The sequence below is a fragment of the Pempheris klunzingeri genome, chromosome 10, assembly GCF_042242105.1.
Source record: "Pempheris klunzingeri isolate RE-2024b chromosome 10, fPemKlu1.hap1, whole genome shotgun sequence".
Lineage (NCBI taxonomy): Eukaryota > Metazoa > Chordata > Actinopteri > Acropomatiformes > Pempheridae > Pempheris > Pempheris klunzingeri.
Window position 1 is genome coordinate 23484590 of NC_092021.1, and position 16575 is coordinate 23501164.

The 16575-nt window shown below is 44.5% G+C and overlaps 1 protein-coding gene across 1 annotated transcript in view; it reads left to right on the forward strand.

Annotated features, from left to right (window-relative positions):
- The first annotated feature begins 7792 nt into the window (after positions 1 to 7792).
- Positions 7793 to 16575, forward strand: part of plekhm3 (pleckstrin homology domain containing, family M, member 3) — a 30675-nt gene continuing 21892 nt past the window's right edge. The window contains exons 1-2 of the mRNA XM_070838451.1: positions 7793 to 8315; positions 14152 to 15258. Of these exons, the coding sequence (XP_070694552.1) occupies positions 7793 to 8315; positions 14152 to 15258 (1630 nt within the window). The remainder of the gene's footprint in view (positions 8316 to 14151; positions 15259 to 16575) is intronic.

Sequence of the window (16575 nt, forward strand, 5' to 3'; positions counted from 1 at the left end):
TTTAGTGGCAGCAGTTTGTCCTTTTTTTGGTCCATTGTCAGAAAGAGTCTGGTGTTTTACTCTTTTATCCTTTCGTTTACCTGTTGCAGCATCATGGGAGTTTACAGCTCTGTCTGGATGCTCAGTGCACTGCATCTTACAGGGGAACTCCACCGATGTTACACATGGAGGTGTGTTTCCACAGGTGTTGGAGAGAACTGCTGCATATGTGGAAAAGCTGCAAAAAAGGCTTTCGTGATCCCTTAAAGAGTCTCGAGTCAAGTGACGTCACTGGAGTCAGCGTCAGTTGGACCTGAAGAGTTTGAAAATGAAAAAAAGTCTGTGTGGATTTAGAAAGAAGGGACTGAACCTGACCTCTCCGGGCTACATTAGCCGCTACGTTAGCACAACACACGCAAATCTCTGGTTGAACTGTCAAGTTGCATCGTTTGTAATGTAGGAAAAAGAAGTAGAGCAGATAGAATAAAGAAAATATACTGTTTTTTTTCCTTCAACAACAGATTGCATCTAGAAAAAATGCTGCAAATAAATAAAACACAAGCAAATTAAGAAATACATCCAGTCTAAGAGCAGAAAGGTGTCCAATGTTCATCCAACCAAAATCATAAGAAGCATTAAAGCCTCACAGGGAAATAAAGGAGGAGACTCCACAGGTGAATGTGGTAAAAATCAGATATCACCATCAAACTTCTCCTGTTGATTACTTCCATTGAGACAACTGTTTTGGATGACAAGTTTTCTAAAATTATATGTTTAAAGATGTAAATGAGGCATCGTCACATTAAATATGTGATAATTCACATTAATTTCCAGAACAGAAGTCTGAAACTGAAACACTGGATAAGATCAGGTGTGTTAGTTAGTTAGTTTGCCATGTTATTAGGAACAAAATGTCATGTAAATGTATGAATAATGATGTGAACAAATCCTCAGTAAAAACCTTCAGAACATAGAGAGGAATAAGAAAGTTTGTATCTGTTGGTGTTACTGAAGTGGAAATACCTGCCTCAGAGAAATCTACCGACAAAGTAGTCAAATAAACACCTACAAGTGCATTTGGGATGTTTTCGTTTCACTGGTCATCAGCAAAATAACCCAAAATCTCAAAACTGACCTGTGCATGAAAAGCAGTGTTTCTGCACATAGAGTCTGGCTGTAAACAATCATCAGGTGCACATGTGGATACTGAAACAGCCACTGTTCATACTGTCCCTCCCCAACATGTAAGTAACGGGGGGCAAAATCCACCATCCATCCATCTTTGCTAATATGTACTCCAAAGTTTGTCCTGTTTTTGTTGCTGCTGAAGCATCATTAACTTCAGATAAACTTTGAAACGTAAAGACAAGACCGCCAAATTTTGTCCCCGATCGCTTAATCTGAAATGTTTTTTTTTTTAAAAGGAGAAACAAGTACAAGCAAAACCTGCCTCACTGTTCAAATGGGCTCCTGACACTTGTTTTAAATCAAGAAAAACTGTGAATGTGTCCTTTAAGCAGCACTAGTGTTGCTTTCAAGTGTTTTTAAAATTATTGCCCCTATTAAACGCCTCAGTTCAAATACAGACCCATAATGCATCTGTACACAGGTTGCATTAGAAGAGAGCAGATTATTTGCATATTAAAAAATATTTGTGTGTGTGTGTGTGTGTGTGTGTGTGTGTGTGTGTGTGTGTGTCCTCAACTTAAGGGAGGGAGAAACATTTACTGAACACACATACACGCATTGCGTTTCCATGGGAACCAAGCAGCCACTCTGCTCTTCAATGAGTGAGTCGAGGTAGATGGCCATTGTGTGGTCTGTGTTTGGGGGGTCGGGGTGGCGGTTCGAGAGGGGTTGGGTGGAGGGTGGAGGTTGAGAGGAGGAGGAGGGGGTGGCCAATATTAAACAACACACTAGACAGATGAAAGCACTGCACATCTTTAAATCTAATCATAATTTAGTCATCAGGGGGAGATGGTATGATCAAAATAAAGAAGGAAATAGGCAAGACTGACGGCACAGAGAGAGACCTGAGTGCACGAGTCAAGGGAAGGGGGATGTGAGATTGCTGTTAGATGGAAAATGATGGAGCCTCATGGGTAGAGATGGTCTTATACCTGAAGTTGATGCTTATTTGCTGCATCAGTCCCGATATCCAGGCACCGGCACTTAGCTTAAAAGGGTTTCTAAAGCTCAGGCAGCAGCCACACTGCAGCAAAGACAGAGGACTTAGTCATAACCAGTACCTGGACTTCCATTCATGCTTTTCACTGATGTAATATCATGACAAATACAATTACGATAGCTGAATGGAAATGGACAAAATATAGTTCAAATCTCCAAATATCATTTTTTTTCTCCATGCTGCCAATTTATGATTTATTCATGAACAAAGGGCATTTTTTAATACACTGGATGATGTCCCTGTTTTCATTTATTTGGCTTTTTCTAAACATATTTTCAGAACTAACAAGAAACAAAGAAAGAGAAGAAACATCAGCAGAACACTGAAGTCTATCAGTTTTTATCTGAGACGTGTTGGATTATCATCCTGTGAGATTACTGCAGATTTAGGCTGTGGCCTCTTGGTGCTTTATTTATGGGACTACTTTATGCTGGCTGATTTATTTGACTTTCTATTTTATTTTTATTCTTATTCTGTATTTCATTTTTTGGCGTCTTTGCTTGACACTCAGTGCTGTACTGGATTAACTGTCACTTAAGGTTGTTTTAAAAGATTTTTGTTAAAAAAGAGACTAGTTATTATTATTGTGGGTGTTTTTGTTGTGACCAGAGCAGACTGGAGGACGGCGCCCTCCAGAGGATGAGCTGGATAAGACCAGTGTTACTGGAGGACACTTTTTAAAAACTCCTCACCTTTTTAAAACAAATGTTTTTAGTAAAGACCTCTTTCACACTTTCAGCATGCCTCCGTTCTGACTGTGTTTTAGCTTCTGTGATAATGTATTTGCATGACTCTGCCTCCCTTGGACTCATTTCTCTGCTCACCTGCTAAAAGAGTCCCAGGCTCTACAGGTGGAGTTTCTACGACTCTGAGTCCCCTCACTCAGCGGCTGCTGACAGTAACACAGCGGAGCTCATTAGGGCGGCCCGGCCCTCCTCTCCTTCACCGGGCAAAACCTTTCAAACGAATTCAGACAAAGAGCATTCAGAGAAAGAAGGAGGAGGCGCCCAACCAACCAGGGCTTTCACCAATGGGCTTTTGAAAGCTGACAATGATATTTTGTGGATTGAAGCTTCTTATAATCAGTAATGTGTGTGCTGTTCTTTCTATGTAAGGTAACCTGTGCGTTATCATCCTATATTTAGTCCAGCATCTTTGCACTCTGCATCACTGCACTACTGCCCCTCTCACATCCTTTTTCATAGTTTCTTTTTACATAACAATGAAATTACCTGCATGTGTTCACTTACTGATTCTGATTCTATTCTTAACAAAATATCCACAAAACTTCATTTTTTCTGTATTTCCATTAGAATATGTTGAACAAATCGATTATGCCCGTGAAACTACATTCATCATTTATCATGAGACAACATTTCTGCATATGAAACAAGGCCTTCAAACAAGGCATCACATTTCATTGTTTCATTGTTGATTTCACAGTTTTTTTTTCTGGCTCAGTGGCGTAGTTTGCCGTCCAAATTGGCCCGATCTGGGGAGCCCCCCGGCTACTGCCAGTCCTGTTTAGCTCTGGCATTAAGCCTCAGCAGCTCTTGAGAGGTAGTTGACTTTTCTGTCACAACGCTGAAGAGGAAGGCTGTGACCCTGGATGAAGGCCCCGTGTTGAGGCCTCAGACAGCAGATTTGTGAAGCCTGCAGGCTGCTTGGACCTTCCTCACCTCTGTGTTAACACACCTAAAGGCTTGTATTTGTCCAGCTGGCAGCCAGTTTGGTTTGTCGGACATGTGGATGCTGCTGACAGGGTTTTTGTGCCCACAGCCGTGGAGGGTCTTGAGCAGATATGGTGGGCGATATCAGCCCGGCTCTGGAGGCCACTGAGGACTTTATCCACTGCATGGACGGGATACAAGGCGAAAATCCAAACCAAGACTAGCAGAGAACCCTGCAGCCCTCCAAGCAGCCAAAGCAGCTGGAGGAGGTGCTCAGTTAGTCATATTTTCTGGTCAGGGTTGACAACTTCAGCAGAATATGTTTTATATTTCAGATTTTTCAAAGCAGCCGCACCTTTTGCTTTACATTAACATTTTAAAAATAAAATACTGGCTCATACTTACTTCCCTAATGCACTAATTTCTAATTGATGTATCTAATAAATGAATAAAATTGCGACCACAGCTTACTGGATATAACGGAGTAATATTAAGCGGAACCTTTATCCTGTAGCCTCGGTTGCATTCAGGGCTCTTTATCGCCGACGGACTTGTCAAAATGACATAATGGTAAACACAGTAAGGTGAGTCTCGATTTATGTTTTACAGCTTGTGAACGGCACCAGTTGCACCTTAAGACAAAACCAGCACAGAGCCACCGAAACACGACGGTCACGACCTGATCGGTTTGATTTCTTTTTTTTAAAATCAAAGTGTCATTGATCAAGGATGGAGAGAGGAGGCTAGCGTTAGCTGCTAGCTCACTAGCCCCGGCTCACATCACATTAGCTGGGGACAAAAACAGGCCGTGTTCCGGCAGCTCTCAGGATAGTTAATCAGACGTATATACGAAGCTATAAACATTATATTTGTGGTGAGAAATTGGACGTATTAGCGAGCTGTGTCATGTAAAAGTTGATGTAAGTTAGCTGCCCGAAACGCTGACCGTGGCTTCACCTCTGCCACTGTTTACTGCTCAGATGCTGACTGTGTGTTTATGGATGAAGGAGCAGAGACAAACCACAGCACGGAGGCTTTAATCCACTGTGGGGCTTTAAAAGTTTCTCATCACTGCTAGTTTTATTAAACTAAAGTAGCATCATGCTGTAACAATACTTAAGGAATTAAAGATGAGATGAGACGTCCAGCTGAGGACCAGTGATGCATTCAGGGTCTTCACGGAAGCTGCCAGTTAGTAATCACATTTTCCACTAGAACTTATTAAAATACACCACCTGCATGCAGGATATACACACATGAAAAACATCAGATAAAACACACAAAGATGTGAGTTTAATGCGGTGGTTAAGTCTGAGTGCATGAAGCAAGATGGGAATAAGTAAATGAAGCAGCAGTAATAATGGTTTCATGTGTGAGTATTAATATAGATGAAGGTGCTGAGTGGCAATGAGCGTTCAGCAGCCTGAGAGGAAGAATTATGATAGATTAAAGTTGAATTAAAATACACATTAATGCAGCTGATGGTTGTTGCGTCACATGTGCAAGTGCTTTCATTTACATGCATTTTTATTTTACATATTTTAAAGCCGTTCGAGGATGTTTTGTATGTGAACCTCACAGTCCACGTTGTGTTCAGGTTCTCTGTTTTTTTTTTTTTTTGTATGTTCGTGTCATGAGGTTTTATTAGTGGAAAAGGCAAAATGACTTCTGTGGTGAATCAAGTGCAAAACCTGCAGTTTCAACCTGAATATGAGATCAGAAAATCATTTCAAAGCTGATCAGATCTTTGTTGTGGGAAACGTAAGGTCAAATGAAACAGGATGTGTGCCTTTTTATGTACTGTTTGTTTCCGGCTTCCCTAAATATAGAAATCTTTATTTTAGTTTTAATAGAAAGTAGTTTATCTTAAATAGAATGAAAATACATTCTGTACCACGATGTCTAAATAACCCCAAAGAGAAGGGGCCTTTTTACAGAGTGTTCATGTATATTGAGTGAAATATAGATTATTCAAATAAGGAAATGAAACAAAATGACAGTTGAGTCTGATTAACAGGCCAAATACAGCTTAGGCAGTGTTCACATTAAGGCTAATCAGTGGTTAAGTCATTAATTCAGCTCTTTTCCTTGCAACAATCTCAGTTTTCAGGGCATTTTTTCCAAAAATCATAATTACAAAAGTATTGCAATGTGTGCTTTCCTGGCTAATGTTGGTTTTAGTGGCTCGACAGCATGTGTGAGTCAACAGGAGTTCAGTGGGAAGCTCGATGAGTAAGAAACCTGGATGACGACGCTCAGTTAGGTCAGAGCTGTGTCTGCAGGCGGATGATGTCATGGTAGATGTGTTGGTGTATGAACAAACAGCGTGTGAAACAGTACAGTGGATTTCTCCAAGCTGCTCCGCTTGTATTTTTGCACTTAGTGCTTTTTAACTGTAATGAATCAGAAGAGAATAGGATGAATAAATATTTGGCTCGTGTTTAATGTAGTTTTTGGCCCCTTTTATTATCCTCACACAAACATGCAAACTGTATTGCTAACAATATGTCATAAAGGGATTAGTGCAGTTATCTTATTTTTATTGTTTTCATTCTTTCCATGTATCATCTCAAATTAAACGGAAACAGCAAACAGCTTCAGTGTAATGTTGCTACTGTTTACCAGCACTAATTTTCTGACTGTATGGTCTTACTCGTGTGAGCGTAACACATTTAAGTTAATGAACGCTCAGATAAAATCCATAAAGAGCATTAAAATCAATATTTAGCATAATATCCTCATTTGTATATCCAACTAATACTTATGGGTAAATTGTTGATATTCAGTTTATCACCCTGCATGACTAGAAATTGAATTGTAGTGATGTAATGGCCTTTAAATAATTCATATGCAGAGAAAAGTAAAAGAGGCCGAGCTGTGGAGGAGAAGAAAATCAATCAGAGCGACTGAGCACAAATGAGAGAGAGACAGAGAGAGAGAGAGAGACAGACAGAGAGAGAGAGAGACAGACAGAGAGAGAGAGAGAGACAGAGAGAGACAGAGAGAGATAATCAGAAGAGACGGGCGGTCAGGCAGATGGATGGGAACCCCACCCAGGCCTGCTTCCTCTCTGCCCGCTCCGTCCACTGATAGATAAGCAGCTGAGGAGGAAGTCAAGTATTATTTCATCAGGGGATGTGAGGGAGGATGGCCGTCTGTGTTTGCTGAGGAGGAATCTGTGAAGCTCTGCTCTCAGTGTGGTGAAGATGCTGTAGGTGGGTTGGTAGTTTGATGCTTAAACTACATGATTCATGATCCTCTTCTCAAACTTTTGCTCTCTGCAAAGCGTCTGCTTGAATTCTAAGAGATAAACTGGGACGCAAGTCTGATTTATGTATAAATGACCCAGAGTGATTTTACTGTCGGCTGTGTTTCCATTCTTTTTTATTTGCATGCTTCCTCTTTACTGTTTCCTCTTTCTGTCTTCTCTTTGTTTCAGTGAAGCCACAAACTGCCTCCATTTGAAGACCTCTCAGCCACCAGTAGCCAAATAAATTGACAGACTTTGTCTTCAGCCCCTGAACATGTCAGTCTGAGAGGAGGGATTTTACTGATTTTTCTTGCCCGCAGTGTGTTCGTCTGGCTCAGTGGCGTAGTTTGCCGCCCAGATTGGCTCGATCTGGGGAGCCCCCCGGCTACTGCCATTCCTGTTTAGCTCTGGCGTTAAGCCTCAGCAGCTCTTGAGAGGTAGTTGACTTTTCCGTCACAACGCTGAAGAGGAAGGCTGTGACCCTGGATGAAGGCCCCGTGTTGAGGCCTCAGACAGCAGATTTGTGAAGCCTGCAGGCTGCTTGGACCTTCCTCACCTCTGTGTTAACACACCTAAAGGCTTGTATTTGTCCAGCTGGCAGCCAGTTTGGTTTGTCGGACATGTGGATGCTGCTGACAGGGTTTTTGTGGCCACTTTGGAAAACCATCTAGCTGTGAGACTCGTAGCTCAGAGGACGGCCCAGCCATGGAGGGTCTTGAGCAGCTTGATATGGTGGGCGATATCAGCCCGGCTCTGGAGGCCACTGAGGACTTTATCCACTGCATGGACGGGATACAGAGCCAAGGTCCGAGCCAAGCTCCGCCGGGGACCCTGCAGCCCTCCAAGCAGCCAAAGCAGCTGGAGGAGGTGTCCAGTGCCGCGCTGGGGAAGCTGAGCTCCAGCGGCGTGTGGAGCCTGCTGGCCGGAGAGCAGCCAGAGGTGGGGCCCTTAGGCCTGGCCTGGGCCGACAACTTCAGCGTGCTGGGGCTCGGGATGGGCTTGAGACACGGCAAGAGAAGCCGAGCGCGCTCCACCAATGACCTGGCGGCCCACACCAAGGAGTGCGCAAACAACACGGCCAACTGCTCGTCCAAGTCGGCCTTCAAGAAGGGACACAACCGGTCCAGGTCAGACGTCAACTACCGGCCGTCTGCGTACACAGACAACGGGCTGCCCACTGTGGACTGCAACACTCTGAAGAACATGATCCTCAACCACCAGCAAGATGGTGAGTTCACTGACACGATGGGGAGTCGTATATGTAGAAAGTGGCTGTTCGTGAGCCAAAATCTTTCAGGTCTGCAAATTCACTTATTGATCATTTTCCTATTTTGTCTCAGATTTGTATATTTAGCATAAATTCAAATATTTTACTGAAGGTTATTACGTTTTCTTCTTCATTTTTTGTCTGCAATATTCATTGGCAACAGGAGCGAGATATATGATGAAGTATTCCATGAAATGATAGAAACACAGTTAAGTCAGTTCATGTAGCCTAAAATAACAATGTCTCTGGGTGTACTTAGCCATTGCACTAATGTTTTAAATAAATACTCAGTTTTCTTCCTGCCAGTACTGGACTTCTACATGAATGTGATGTCTTACCTTTGTGGGACACTGTTTCTGAATACACATGCTGCTGTTGAGTTTTCTGAATGCAGCTTTTAATGCTGGAGGCACCACAAACAAATTTCCATTAACCTCCATTCTATTGAGGTGGTGGCACAACTCTCGTATGTCAAAACCTTGAGAAATGAAGCCCAAACTACTGCCACTAAGTCACTAAGGAAATTGTGTGTTTTCTAATTTGGGTGAAGTGACTTTTGACCCACATTTGATTTGCTTAATTGGGCGTTTGTGGCATGGAGAGGTGGAGGCGATTCTTAGCCAACAGGCCGGCCCCTACCTGTCAGAAACACGCACACCTCCTCCTCCTGTGCCCTGATCGACTGTCCACTCGCTGGAAAGCTTTCAGCCTTTGAGAAGCTCTCAAAGGACAGAAGTCCTGGACTATTTGTGCCGCAGATCGGGGCATATGCTGTACTTATGTTGAAGCATCCTCAGAGAAAGCAATAATGACAGAAGATGATGATAACTTGAAATGACACAGCTGTGCTATGACAGTTAGTATTCAGGCAGAGAGCCCAACACACACACACACACACACACACACACACACACACACACACACCATTTGTTTGTGTATTTTGGCCATCTGAAGGCCTAAGGAGATCCTAAGGGATCCTGAGGGATAATAGCCCGTAATCCTGTCAGCAAATGGACTCAAATGAGGCGAGAGAAGAGGCAACCCAATTACCGGCCCCCGATACGGACAGGATTATTTAGTATTAGCATATGTGTGAAAAGGCATCAGGCTATTTAGTTTGGCTGGATGTGCGCTGAAAGGAGAGAAGTAGGAGAAGGAGGACGGCAGACGGCAGAGTGATTTAGCTCGGCCTCGCTGTGTCTCTTCATTCGCACTGGAGGAAGAAAGTGGCTGTTCCATTAGCGAGCTCAGGCGGGGATGTTTAGACGGTGGAAATGGAAATGATGATCATTATTACATACACTATAAACATATCTATTTAACCCCCCCTCCTCAAGTCCCCTCTCTCAAGCCCAGTTCCTCCACCAGAGGTCTGGGAGTCTGAGGGTCTTGCTCAGTATCTTAGCTCCTGAACCTGGACTCTGCTGCAGACTCTCTGGTCACAGCCCCCAGTGCTCCCAGTGCCCCCATCACCTCTGGCACCTCTGTCGCCTTCACTCCTCACATCTTTTCCAGCTCCTCTTCGGTATTTTTCCAGCTTCTCGTGTTCCTTAATTCCAGATGTTGCTGTAGCTCTGGAGTGCTACGTCTATCACCACTACATGTATATGGAGACTTTTATTCTAAGTCTCTTACGCTGTATCAAGTCAAATCAATTTCATTTATATATATATCATATATTTATATCCATTTAGACCCTGAACTCGGACGGGGAACTATTCCCTCAGTTTTCCCTAAATATATTTGACATGAGCGGATAAAGCTGCTCTGTTCATTCACACTTCCTCTATGTTTCAGTTCCTGTTGTGTCTAAACTTACTGTAATACATCAGTCATGACGCACATATTGTTCCCCACAAAATTCTGGCTTGACTCAACATGAGGATTCACCACTGTGCATGTGTGTGCGTCTCACACACACACACACACACACACACACTCAAATGCAGCAATTAGATGTTGTTGCTTCTGTAAAAAAATAAAATAAATCTCTAAATTTAACCGTAGATGTAAGTATGTTTCTCTGTGCATGTTAAAGTCTAAGTCGGTCTAGTGTTTAGCTCTGCTGCACCTCTCACCCAGTGCATGCTGGGATAGCTTCAGCCCACATCCAGGCCCTGACGAGGATAAGTGTTGGGATGCATGGTGTAGCTGCGTGTGGCGGCGGCAGGCCCCTTTTTCATTTGCAGTCAGTGGGCACTTTGGTATCGAGGGGGGGGGGCGACCGTGGGAGTCGTGTTAGATTGTAAAACAGCAGCTAATATTATGATTGGCTTCCTAATCAGAGGGTGAGGCTGCTTTATTTCAGGCTGAAGTGAAGGCGTCTTAATTGACTGGAGGGCAGCAGTGCTGGATAGTTAGTTTGCAGCGCTGAGAGAGGAGTGTTAATTGTGGCTGAAGGCTTGCGTGTGTGTGTGTGTGTGTGTGTGTGTGTATTAGACTATAACTAGAGTGCGATGTCAAAACCTACCAGGTGGAGTTGAAGGCTAATTGAACAGAGCAGTTTTCTTCGCCACAGTGCCTCGTTCTCATCGCGACCCTCCCGAGCGCGAAGACTGCTAATCAGCCCAACTTGATTCCGGCTAAACTTATTTGCATATTCATTTGTTCGCTAAGCAGAAGGTTTGTTAACATGCAAAGTCGGAGGCCCGGAGTGACGCCATGTCCGCTGCTGTTTGATAAGATTGATGAGGCACTTGACTCGCCACCGTTCAGTTAACGGGAGGTGTGAAGGGTTTAGCTTTTCCTTTTCCCTCCTTGATTGATTTAGCGTGTTATAAAAACAAAATGCAATATCTGCCAATTAGACGGGTGCGGGTGGGGGTTCACAGCTAAATCAGTGTGTGGGATTGGTTTAGGGGATGGGAATAGGTGACTGTAGGATTTCTTAAGTAAACCTGTCACCCTATTACATGACATCTAGATATAAAGGTTAAAACTGGGCTGAATTATGCTGAAAAGGCTTTTACATTTTATTTAGATGTCTAGGTATCGACAGGCTCAAACTATTGAAAACATGTTCAAATATCGTAGACGGATCACTGTATAAGTAATGATCATATATAACCTAGATAAACTTTTAGTTTATAAGCAAACATACCACCTTATTGTAGATGTGTATGTCTTTAAACTCACAAATCACAGCTCAGAGGATCCGTCACAGTTGATTAGTTCTCAGTCTTTGTTGCTGCATCTGAAGTCCTAAAGCTTCACCTTTTTACCACCACTCTCACACCATAGTTTCCTGTTTTTGCTGCCTTGTTCTGTGCAGCAGGTGCTTCTCTCTCTTCCTCGTTTCAGTGGCGACGCGTTGAGTTTGGACCCAAAACTGAACTTTCAGGAACGATGAAATGTTTGTCCAGAGTGTGGTTTCTTTGGGTGATGTGAAACGCTGGGTGCTTAAACCACTGAAGTGTGACTAAAGGTCCCAAATGTTCAGCCACAGGTCACTGGCATTTGGTGAAGTTTGTTTTTCGAATGATTGGGATGCCTGACAAGCTGAATCATCATCAAGCTACACCTCAAGTTTGACCTTTGTGTGCAGTTCAGAAAGTTTGTACAAAGGCCCGTACGGACTCCAAAAAGTTATGATTTGTTGCTACAACTGATTTAAAGTTTTAATAAGAACTCTTGATACTGTTTTATTTAGTACTCTTGCATTGACATTCTCTTTTTGCTCTTGTTTGCGGTGCCTTTTTTGTGAAAAGCGCTGGCTGACTAAAGGTTATTATCATTATTAGTGCCCAGCAGTGCATCAGCAGGCCCAGACTGGCTTTTCTCAGAAATACTGCAAATGTGATGGTGGATGCAAAAAGAAGTTGCAGGACAGTGAACTGCAAAAACACATGTTTGCTTTTTAAAAGTGTGATTGACACAGATTTGAGTTTATTGTATCAAAGCATTTTTAGCTGATTTACAGCTGTGCAAAGTTTCTGTTTTATATTGAAGGATTATCTTATATTTACTGGTGCTTACTTTGATGGGAAGTTGAATGCAAATGCTATGTTTACTCAGCATATCTGTCCCAAAATATGTTTAAGTATTAAAAATCCAGTATCAATCAGCCTCTAATCTTTAAGTTTACATACATCTTTATGTTAATCAGTCACGTAACTTCTTTGGATGTCTGGTATCACATAGGTCAAGTTTTGGTCAATAGGATGTATTTGTCGTTGGCTGGCATCTAGCCAATATGTTTTTTTTTTTTTTTAGGTATTTTTCAGGTAGGGCAGTGAATGCAGCACAGCTCCTAACAAAGGCTGTCCCAGTTTGATGTCCTTGCAGAGGTCACGCCTGTTATCCTCCTGAGCCTGAACCCTCCTTTATCAAGGAGTAAACATGCTGTAATCACAAAAGAGACAGAGAGAGGAAAGACATAAATGAGAGTTAAACAAACCTCCTGAGCAGCAGGCAGTGAAAGAACGGACAGAATGGGCCAAAACAGGGGGAGGGTGGAGCTCCTTCAGATTGGGAAAGTGGGACAGTTCACCCAGTGGCCTCTTTAACAGCCTGTTTCTGCTTCCTCTGTGATGAGAAAAGTTCTCAGAGGGGCACCCGAGCCCGGCTATCTCCTACCAAAATACCAACGTTCATGTCAGATTAGATACCTCGTGGAGGAAACCATCTAGATTTAAGGTCCCTGGTTAATGTTCTTACGATTCAGGCGAACTGAGAGTAAACAAACAACGCAGTTCATTTTCATGCCACAGATCGAGTCGTGATGTCCACAAATGTAACTCAGAGTGATCCAAATGTGTCCTGAAAACTCCCAAACTGTTATAGCTTTAGATGCACTTCATTAAAGCCTCATACGGAGACCCAGAGTCATGGCAAAAAACATGAGAATGTCCACAGAAGTTTCTCCCACCACCTCTGCAGCATCATTGTAGAGCTTAACGCACTAATCCTGTGAAGTGCTGTTGCATCCGAAGTGTAAAGCTCATCTGGAAGTGGCGTATTTGGCAATTTACTGGCTAAATGGTCATTATTTAGAAGGTACGGATCAGTGGCTTAGAGGTGGATTATGGTGCAGGAGTGGTTAGAGAAGCTGGATATTATGATCCCAACTCATTTTGCAGCCACACCGGAGCCTCTCAGGACGGTGTGGTGTGGCTTTAGGTGCAGCCACAATATGCACAACACCATCGGTGAAAAGATGGGGCTAAAAAGTAACACGCTGCATTGTTTCGTCCCTCTAAGGGCCGCACCGGCATAACTGATCTGTAAAGTTTCATGTCACCGCAGAACCGTCAGTTTTCAAGAAGAGAAAGGACATTTTCCTACAGCTCCAGCACCCTACAGCCATTATCTTAGAATAGAAGGAAGTGTGTCTCCTAAACAGTCATTTCTGAAGTGGCTTATCAAACCAATTCTGGATAAAAAGTTACCTGTAACATGACATTTGCTGTTGATTGTTCATATAATGTTTCTATAATGACTGCACTAAAAATATAAGACATACTTAAGTAGAAAACAACTTTAGCAATTACAGAAACATCCAAAAACTAGAGCTGCCAACATCCAGGAAGGAAGAAGCTGCAAACTTCCCAGAGCAGAACTGTTAATCTACTGTGGGGTGACTGTTTGTTTGTGACACGGATCCAGTGATGAGGTCTTAGTACCAGAATATCAAAACAAACAAGGCACATTTTTTAGAAATAAATAATAGAATCTGACTTGTTATTTGTGTCCACAGGAGATTAAATGAGCTGTACCTGTTAATTCAGAATAAAACTGTTTGGTGATCATTACTCATCTGTGTCTGGTTTCCCCCTCCTCCTCTGTATCCTCTGCCCAGCTGATAAAAGCAGCAGTAGCAGTGTGGTGAGGCGTGGTGAGATGGAGCAGCGTGAGGGGCCCCGGGGCCGCTGGACACCCTGCCACGTGGAGCTGACGCCCTGCGAGCTCCGGCTGTACACCCTGGACAGCAGCGCCAACCGCCAGCTGGGCACCGCCTACTCTCTGTCACACTGTCAGAGCGTCATCTCGCCAGCTCCCTGCAGCCAGCCCGGCCAGATCACCCAGCCCGCCGATCAACGCACGCTCCAGGCTCTGTTCTTCAACAGCACGCACCTCCAGCTGAGGGCGGCCAGCCAGTGGGAGGCCATGGAGTGGAGACTGCTTATATGGGAGAAGGTGCAGGCAGCCAGACCCGTGAGGCAGGACAACCGCCAGCGTAAGACCGGAGTGGAAAACCAACAGGTCGTCAAATTTCCCGCACCCATGTCGCCCTCCTCGTCGCCCTCTCCGTCGGGGCTCGACACCAGGCCTGACGGTGACGGCGACACCCCGACCTCAGCGGAGGCGTCACTCTGTCTCCAGCCTAATTCTGGCCTGAGCAGACCTACCACCCTGCCTCTGTTCACCCAGCGCTGCCAGGACGTCCTCAAAGCAGGTCTGCTCCACCAGCTGGTGGATCAGAACAACTGGCAGGCCTTCACCTTCGTCCTGACCAGATCTTCTCTCCGGGCCTTCCCCACCGAGGGCCGAGGGTCCGTGTCCCAGCCTGTCCTCCAGTACTCGCTGGCCTCCTGCTTGGCCACGCAGCACGACCGGGAGCCAGAGAACGGAGAGCCGTGGACAGACACGGGGGACTGTTTCCAGGTAGTTTTCCCCAAACAGGTACTCAGACTTCGGGCGGACGATCGCATCAAGGCAGAGGAGTGGGTCGAGGCGCTGCGGGAGGCGGTCGGAGCACAGAGGCCTGCCCGGGAAGGAGAGGGAGAATCGGGAGAAGGCGCTCCAGGCCTCCAGGGAGTGCTGCTGAGATCCAAACCGTCCAGGGAGAGGAGACAGCGGGAGGCCCAGAGAGCCAAGCGGCAGTCAGTCACCACCAGCTTCCTCAGTATTCTCACCTGTCTGGCTGTGGAGAAGGGGCTCACTGCTCAGAGCTTCAGGTGTGCAGGTAAATGACCTCCCCACACACACACACACACACACACACACGATACCTTTATAGCTGTTGGTAGTTATCTGTTTTAGTGTGAATGGCCCTTTATAGTCAGATTTAAGCTGAGCACAGCTCACAGCTTCAGGGTCTGAAAAGTGAAGCCAATGTGGAAGAGCCTTAAACCTGCACTCCCTCTAACAGCCAGCAGGGGGCGACTCTGCTGGTTGCAGAAAGATGTCAGAATGAATGGAAGTCTATGAGACAATGAGCCGACTTCTCTCCTGATTTATTAGCTCAGTCAACGTTTTCCTGATGAGTTTATGGTCTCAGTCGTTAGTTTACAGTCTTCTTCAACACAGCAGGATGTTCATTCAGTAAATTAAGGTCCCATTTAGAAGAAAATAGACGATAAAGTAGAGGACGCTTTGGGGGGGGGAAGCTCATCTGTCACTTCTGGGTCCAAAATCAAGATGGCGACCGGCGTTAAACCAAGATGGCAACATGAGCCTATGAAGCAGCAGCCAACAAACCAACGGGTGGCATCACGTTGGCTTCATCCACGTCTTTCATACAGTGTACGAGCACAGAGAAACTTTCCCCTCCGGTAGATGAATGTCTTATTTGATATGAAGCCACGATGTTTGAAGTGGTTTTATTATTTTTAACCTTCTTATTAAACATATATATGGAGGATGTCGTGTCTCTGCATCTACCTGAGCTTCTCTGCCAGTGGTTTGTGGCGTTTTTTTCATCTTCAGCCTGAACCCCTTACAGCCTCTCTCCCTCCTTTTATTATTATTATTACTCCTGTTCGTCTCCATCCCAGGCCCTTGGACAGCCCTATAAATGGCAGGCGGTGCTTTTACTCTCCCTGGGTGTGAAACGTGGGCTTCCTCCCTCTCTCTCTCTCTCTCCCTCTCTCTCTCTCTTAGGAGGGCTTTGAATAATCCCCGCTCACCTCCTTTTTTATTTGTAACAACTGGCTTATTAATGCAGGGCTGTTTGAAAGGCCAGCTGAAACAGGAACAAGGACGGAGGCCGTCTGGGGGCAACTGATGATAATTGGTATGCTTAAAGCACCGGAGGAGAGGGAAAAATGGATGAATGAATGAATGAATGAGAGCGAATGAAAGCGGCCTGGGGATGCAACAGTGGTCAGGCTTGATCGTAGTTGTTTGATTGAAGGGTTTCTGGGTAGAGCCGGAGGGAAGGGACAGCTGGATACGTCCATTTTCTATACAGAACACACCTCTGCTCACTCAGTCTGTTTATTTCCCTCCTTTTCTTTCTTTCTCCTTTCACCACTTCATTCAGACACACAGCTTTTCCCTC